This window comes from Nicotiana sylvestris, chromosome 1, assembly GCF_000393655.2.
Source record: "Nicotiana sylvestris chromosome 1, ASM39365v2, whole genome shotgun sequence".
Lineage (NCBI taxonomy): Eukaryota > Viridiplantae > Streptophyta > Magnoliopsida > Solanales > Solanaceae > Nicotiana > Nicotiana sylvestris.
This window is the reverse complement of record NC_091057.1, coordinates 106,668,206-106,676,247: the sequence shown is the minus strand read 5'-3', so window position 1 is coordinate 106,676,247 and position 8,042 is coordinate 106,668,206. Positions and strand designations below refer to the sequence as shown.

At 38.5% G+C, this 8,042-nt stretch overlaps 3 protein-coding genes across 3 annotated transcripts; all 3 read left to right on the top strand.

Moving 5' to 3' along the window:
• The first annotated feature begins 629 nt into the window (after nt 1–629).
• LOC138872867 (uncharacterized) lies at nt 630–1,013 on the top strand. Its single transcript, XM_070151288.1, has 2 exons — nt 630–838; nt 881–1,013. The coding sequence occupies exons 1-2, from the start codon at nt 630–632 to the stop codon at nt 1,011–1,013; spliced, it is 342 nt and encodes a 113-aa protein (XP_070007389.1).
• Nucleotides 1,014–1,040: 27 nt separating this feature from the next.
• LOC138872858 (uncharacterized) lies at nt 1,041–1,624 on the top strand. Its single transcript, XM_070151281.1, has 2 exons — nt 1,041–1,357; nt 1,411–1,624. The coding sequence occupies exons 1-2, from the start codon at nt 1,041–1,043 to the stop codon at nt 1,622–1,624; spliced, it is 531 nt and encodes a 176-aa protein (XP_070007382.1).
• A 253-nt stretch (nt 1,625–1,877) lies between these two features.
• On the top strand, nt 1,878–2,435 carry LOC138872850 (uncharacterized). Its single transcript, XM_070151274.1, has one exon. It carries the CDS (start codon nt 1,878–1,880, stop codon nt 2,433–2,435), a length of 558 nt encoding a protein of 185 aa, XP_070007375.1.
• The last annotated feature ends 5,607 nt before the right edge of the window (nt 2,436–8,042 follow it).

Genomic DNA, 8,042 nt, shown 5'->3' with positions numbered 1-8,042 from the left:
TCTTGCAGGTGACGCCAGTTCGGACCACACACCTAGGGAACTTCTCGCTTACCCTCGATAACCACTGACTCATGTTGCGTCGAGGTCGAGTGTGAAGATCCTTCGAGGTAGAAGCCTCTAGCCGTGTCCCCGGATCTTCGGGGCCTTTTTGAGGCTAAGGGAGTGGTGCAGTGACCGTGAAATCGGGCCTCCCAATTTCGCACATATACAAAGTGTATAAGATTTTGATAATTTATTTTGATTAAGTATTCTATTAAATATTATTGAAACTGGATAGATGTCAGTTGGCTTACCTAGCAGGTTGGGTTAGGTGCCATCACGACTAGTGGATTTTGGGTCATGACAGTCAAATTCTTAATCATAAGTTTCCAAAAAGAAATTTTGGTGGACTAATGCGCCAATGTAATCCCAAGTGGGTTAACACTTCATATTCGGGTTGGTTATAATATAGTATTAAAGTTGATGCAACATTTTGCCTATGTTGCTACTTATTTAAAAATGAGCATGGAGGACATGGAAAGGTTGGGGATTCTTTCACAAAGAGTGGTTTTAAAGTTTGTAATAAAGCTACAAAAAGGCTTAATACATATATTGGTGAAGTTAATAGTCTTCACAATCGATGTTTCAAAATGATAAGAGATTTGATAAATCAAGAACAATCAATTTTAACCTCTTTTGACAAGCAGTCTGAGAAAGCTAAAAATGAGTATCGACTTCGGTTGACTGCTTCGATTGATGTAGCAAGATTTCTCCTAAAACAAGGATTGCCTTTTCGAGGCAGTAATGAAGGTGGAACATCTATAAAAAAAAAAGAAAACATTCTAGATCTCTCGCAGTGGTATGCAGGATAGAGATGATGAAGTGAAAAAAGTTGTGTTAGGAATGCTTCATGGAATAATATGATGACTGCTCCAAATATCCCAAAAGAGATTGTAAATGCTTGTGCAAAAGAAACAATGAAACCAATTGTTGAAGAGATGAATGGAGATTATTTTGGAATATTGGTTTATTAATCTAAGGATGTCTCTCATAAGGAACAAATGACTCTTGTTCTGAGATATGTCAATAAAGAGGGAAAACTTATAGAGCAATTCCTTAGTACTGTTCATGCTAAAGACACAACTGCATTGTCATTGCAAAAGGAAATCCATTCTTTGCTTTTAGAGCATTCATTAAGTCGATCACAAATACGGGGACATTGTTATGAAGGAGCTAGTAATATGCAAGGAGAAATCAATAGGCTTAAAACATTAATATTGAAAGATACTCCTTCATCTTATTGCATACATTGTTTTGCTCATCAATTGCATATGACTCTTGTAGCTATTGAAAAGAAACAATATGGTGTGGATCAATTGTTTTGATATTGTTGCTAATGTCTTGAATACTATTGGAAGTTCTTTTAAGCAGGGAGATGCTCCGAGAGGATGAAGCACAAAAACTAGAGGAATTGCTTGTGCTTGGTAAAGTTGATATGGAAAGTGGACAAAATCAAGAACTTGGACTTCAAAGGACAGGAGATACCCATTGGGGATCTCATGTTAAGACAGTGCGTAACTTTATTGCATTATTCTCGTCAATTATTCATGTTCTTGAAGTTCTTGCAAATGAGGGTGCAGATTAACTTGAGAGATCAATGGCAAAAAATCTAGTGAATGACATCAGATCGATTGAGTTTATGCATTTTGATGTTACTAGTATTTCAATTACAAGCGATTTGAATATCGTTTTGCAAAGAAAAGATCAATAGTGTAAATGTTATGAAGCTCATTGGTTTTGCCGAGAGCCAATTGCAATCAATGAGAGAGTCTAAATGAGAATCTTTGATAGCTATTGCCTCTTCATTTTGTGCCAAGCATGGTATTGTGATCCTTGAAATGGATAAGAATTATCATCTTGGAAAGTCAAAAGTTAGGAGTTCAAGTGTGACATATTCTCATCATTTGCGTATAGACATTTTTAATGTTTTCATTGATTTGCAACTTTCAGAACTTAATAGTCATTTTGATGCAGTGAATAGTTATATACTTCTTGGTATGGCTTGTTTGAGTCCGAATAATTTTTCTGCAAATTATGATAAAGAAAGAATTATGAAGCTTGCTAAACTTTATGCTCATGAGTATAGTATTTCCAAGCTTGATGATCTTAGCTACGAGCTTGACAACTATATTTTTTATGTAAGAGAAGACATTTATTTCTCTAACTTGAAAGGGCTTGGAGATCTTTCAGAAACACTAGTTGAAACAGAGTTGCACAAGATTTGGGGACTTATTTATTTGCTTGTGAAGTTGAGTTTGATATTGCCTGTCGCTACTGCAACGGCAGAAAGAGCTTTTTCTTCAATAAAATACATCAAAAATGATTTGCGTACCAGAATTGGTGATGAGTTTATAAATGTCTGTTTAGTTTGTTATATAGAAGATGAAGTATTTTAAAGTATATCTAATAATGCGATCAAAGATCGTTTTCAAAACATGACAAGTCGTCAGGCACAATTGTAATGGGTATATTTACTTAATATATGTTATGCTTAGTGATTCAGTACTTTTTAAATATATGGAATATTAACACTCGTACATGGTTCGACTATTATTGTATAGTACCTTGAGGTTTGTCCTAGAATTTGAAATCTTGAACCCATAAAGTTAAATTCCTGATCCGCCTCTAGCTGTGAAGGTCGTTGAGAGTTTCACGAGAGGTTCTTGTCTCTCTCATTTCTAATAGGGTGGATGCTAGGTCATGTTGTTAGGTTGTTGCGTCAGGTTCAAAAGACAATGATTGGGGTGGAAAGATCAGGCTGGAAAGGTAAGTAGAGTGTTCAGAGGTTTGTGTAAAAGCATCATTAGGTCCATCGGTAAGGATATTGTTAGTTGAGTATTCCAAGGGGAGAATATTGGTCCTAGCAGGGGGGGGTTGTAGAAAGGAATTTCCATAATAAGGTGTAGAGTGCATGGTGGTAGAGCGTTCATCGACCAGTGAGACTTACCAAAGGCATCCATGCCTAGTCTCATGCCTTCTGACACAAATTGTGCTAGGTAGGAGAAGTTTTATAGAACCACTATGATCTCTTGATCATTGATTGTTAGGGAAAATAGGAGGGCTTAACCGGTGAGACCCTATTCCAACCAATGACTGTGGGGAGGAGGTCCGAGGTATTTTTAGTGATGAACAGGGTCGGTGGAGGATAAGGTGGTTGGTGTTGGTCCATGAATAGAGGAAGGTACAGATGACATTAAGTGAGTTGGAGTAATAGAAGTAGAGTATGGGTATGTTGAAGTAATTAGAGTTGAAAGAGAGGAGCATGTTGCATGGAAATTATGTAATTGGGAGGATGAAGTATTATATTTGGAGAAGTGTTATTTAGGAGTATTGATTAATTGGACCAAAGTTTCTATTGAATATGAAATTAAGGTGGGTTGGTCTTTTGTGTCAGGTGGTTGAAGGGTGATGTATGAGTTAACTGGACAAATAGGGGGTGGCATAAGGGTATTGAGTGTGACATGTGGAGCTGAGTCAGTAAAAAGGTTTTGCACTTAAATGGTAAAAGAATTTGTGTTGCATGTGGGCGACATAAAGGATGTGAATTTGCTTGGTGGACGATGGTTTGGAGATATTTGTTGGGCTGACGGTGGAGGGGATGGTGGGCTGGTATGTTGTTGGGCTTAAGGTGGGCTGGACATCTATGGGTAGGTGATAAGTGGGGATTTTGACTGCTTATTAGCACCTTTTAACTTTTGTTTTAGTCCAAAGGTATTGAATTGTGCTCCTGAAACTAATGAAATTGTGCAAAATTGCAGGAATTCTGGAAGTTTGGTCTCCTGAGATGAAATCCGAATAAAAAAGAAGAGTGTTCTGAAGCACAAGGCAATAAAGGACGCAGAATCACAAAAGTACGGTCTGCAGAAGGAGTTCTATGGTTGCGGAAGAAATTGCAGAACGCAGAATTCCATCTGCGGCCGCAAGCCAAAAAGGAAATTCCAACAGGACTTTTAGAAATGTGTGGTATGCACATGAATTATGAGGCCGCAAATCTAGGTTTTTACTGATTAAGATGCAAAGTTCAGAGAGTATGCTAAAACCAAGTACTAATGTCCTTGTAAAGTGCGGACCGCACAAGAATTGTGAGGCCACAGACGATTGCCTAGCAGTCGCAGTTCAGAAATGTGTGGACTGCCTCACGACCACAGTTTAGAAATGTGCGGCTGTAGAACTCCACTTCCTGCCAGCTGAAGACATCTGCGGACTGCACATGGAATTGTGCGGCTGAAGAACCTCCCCAGGGGCATTCTTGTCGAGATTTTTAGTCTTGTATAAATAGACGAGTTTCACAAAATTAGGTCAAGTTTGAATATTTGAAGTAGTTGTAGCCGTTTTTCTTTACTATATTAGGAAGGTTTACATTATTGTGGTGTTTTAACATTAGATTTCTTTATTTTAATCTTCCATTATGAGTTTAATTAGCTTTTCTTCTCTATTTTCTGTAATTTCTATTAGGAGTAGCTAGACTTCTACTAAGGTTGTGACCCAACCCTAGTGTGTAAACCTTACGGGTGATTAATTTAGTGCTTGTTTATGATTAAGTGTTGATTATTTAGCTTAGTTCATGCTATAATTATAGAGTTAATGGTTGTACACATTGATTTATGCCTATTTGACTTAGTCTCTACTTGATAAAGAGGGACCTAGTCTAGGATAACTTAGCTAACAAGGAATTTGGTCAATTGAAAGATTGATTAACCTAATTAAAGGGTTCAACCTAGAGATAGTAATAACTCGACTTGAGCTCTTATCAACTGTTTTGGTTGATATGCATTTGTTCTTGAGAAAACTAAATTAGGCAAAATCACTCTCTGACCGAGAGGTATTGAGTGGGTAATGTAGAGTTTTGAGCTATAATACACCTCAAACAACAAAACAAGTATTAACGTCTTTATCCCATTAGGCAAACAGCTAGGTTATGGTCACAACCCTAGACCTTTTACCCATTTGGAAAACACCTTAAAAACATTTATGTCTAGTCTATTTTCTTTATCTTTCAATTATTAGATTAACAGTAGAAATTGAAAACAAAACCTTGTTGTGGAAGTGCAATCTAAATAATCTAATTGGTCATTTCAAATTTGTACCCCTAACTCCCATCCTAACTCCTAGTTGGGTATTTATTATTGCATACAAGCGTTTCATATCTCTTTTGAGGTGTGATTTGGACATGATCAATTTTTAGCGTCGTTGTCGGGGAATCAAAAACGGTGTTAGCTATATATTTGGGTTTGTTTTTGGGATATCTTCTTTTCCTTCAGTTGTTACTAACTTGTGTGAAACAATTTTAGATACAATTATGGCAGCAAATAATGAACTCAAAAATACGCCTTTGGGGGATGTGGACGTCGGCAATGAGCAAGTTGATGAGGTTCCTCTTGAACCTCAAGCAAATAGAAGAGGTCGAGCGCCTCATGACAATATCTCTGCTCTACCTCTACCTCTACCAAGAGTGGCTCCATACCAAGTGTTACCTAGTAAAGGGTATGCTAGTGCAATAGTCCTCCCCTCCCCCTTCCCCCGTATTAGGGCGGACAACTTTTAAATCACCAATGTGATGCTTACTTTGCTAGAGCAACGGGGTTTCTTCACTGGTGCTCTAAGTCAAAATGCATATAAACATCTGAAGGGGTTTGTGGACAATTGTTAGGTGAACAAATAAACAAATATCTCCGAGGATACATTGCAGCTAAGGGCTTTTCCCTTTTCTCTACGGGGGAAAGCTTTAGATTGGTTGGAACAACTACCGAACCATTCCATTCGTACTTGGGATGAGTTGACGTAGAAATTTATTGCTAAGTTATTCTCTCCTTGTCATATGGCTACACTTTGAGATGAGATTTTGGCATTCAAGCAAGAGCCCAATGAAACACTACACGAGATATGGGATAAGTATAGAACAATGGTCAAGGAATGTCCCAACAATGATATGACGAAAAACATGATTCAACAAACCTTCTATCATGGGATTAACCCGACCAACCAATGTGTAGTGAATCAACTTGTCTGTGGAAACTTATGACTACGCCTTATGTGGAGGCATGTGAGATTTTGGATGAAATGGCAGAAACATCATCGAGTGGCAATCCCGGGCTAATGTCCCACAAGGTGATCCGAACATGATCCACCTTCACAAAGAGTTGCATGACCATAGGCAAGCCATTGCCGAATTGACTACCACCATGAATCAACTAGAAATGGCTCAACTTTAACAAGTGAAAAATCCTAAGCAAGTCAATGCCATGGAATGGGTGAACATGATGGTAAACAAGAGAAGGACCAAGGATCCACAAGTGCAAAATCAAGTGGATAATTATGTGCAAGAGGATATTTGTTTTGTTCAAGATGATTCTTACAATGAACAAGAAGAGGAGGTGGAATATGTGAACAATTTTCAAGGGCAAAGAAACAAGTTCCAAGGCCCAAACCAACAACAATAGCGACCTCAAAATAATCAAGGAAATTGGAATTCTAACAACCAAGGAAATTGGAGTGGTGGCAACAATAAAGGGAATTGGCATAACAACAAAAATCAAGGAAATCGGAGTGGCAATATCAAGGAAATTAGGGGGGAGTAACAATCAAGGTAGATAGAACAATAATCAAGGCAACCAGGAGTCAGGTTTTCAAAGGCACCGATGTATCAACAACCGAGCAACCCCCCTTCTTATCCTTCCCATTGTCCAAGTTATTCAAATAATGAAATGGGGCGTATTGAGAATATGTTCAAGCAAATGATGCAGAAGAATGCTGATTCGAACGTCCAACTTGCCTCACACAACACATCAATTCGCAATTTAGAAGTTCAAATGGGGCAAATCTCTCAAACTCTAAATACTCATCCTAATGGGGTACTACCAAGTGACCCGGTGGTAAACCCAAAGGGTGGAAACAACACAGGGCATGTAATGGCCTTACTACAAGAGGTGGAAAAGGTGGGAATGCACCCACCTCAAGTAAAAGGCAACTTGTGGATGATGAGCAAATGATACAATAAGAAGATATCCCAAACAATGTGGTGCAATCAAATGATGAAGTTCAGATTGATATTGATGACGGTGTGGAAGAGACTCAAGAGGAGGTGAGACCGTCTAGGGATCACATTAATTACATACCAAAACCGGTAGTGCAAAGGGATACGACACCATTGCATAAGACTCCACGTCCATACCCTTAAGGACTCACCAAGAAAAATGGTGAGAATCAATTGAAGTAGTTCATTTAAATGATGAAGAGTGTCTCAATCAATGTGCCATTAGTTGAAGCTTTGGAACAAATGCCCGGCTATGCAAAGTTTTTGAAGGATCTCGTGACAAAGAAGCGGTCAATGAATTTTGAAACCATCAAAGTCACTCATCAAGTGAGTGCAATTGTGCATTCAATGGCTCCTAAGTTAGAGGATCCCAGCGCTTTCATGATTCCTTGTACAATTGGAAGTGCTGAACTTACTAAAGCTCTTTGGGATCTTTAGGCAAGTATCAATTTGATGCCCTATTTGGTTTTCAAGATGTTGGGAATTGGGCAACCAAGGCCCACCTTTATAAGATTGCAAATGGTCGATCATACTATGAAAAGACCTTTGGGAGTGATTGAAGATGTCTTGGTTCGTGTTGATAAAGTCATTCTTCCCACAAATTTTATCATTCTAGATTGTGAGGTTGATTATAAAGTGTCGATTATTCTTGGAAGACCTTTCCTTGCTACGGGGAAGGCTCTTTGTGATGTTGAAGTCGGAGAACTTACCTTCCGGGTTGGTGGTGAAAAAACGGTTTTCTATGTGTGTAAGTGAATGCGGAAACCAAGTAGCAGTGAGGTGTACTCATTTGTGACCGATGTTATTGTTGATTATATGAGTGATATTATTAATGTTGGTGATATGATGGAGGCCATCTTGCTCAACTTTGATGATGACGAGATGGATGGATTCATGGAATGTGTGAACTCCTTGCAAGGAATGGGGTCGTACAACTATGCACCCCGAAACTTATCCTTGGATCATGAAA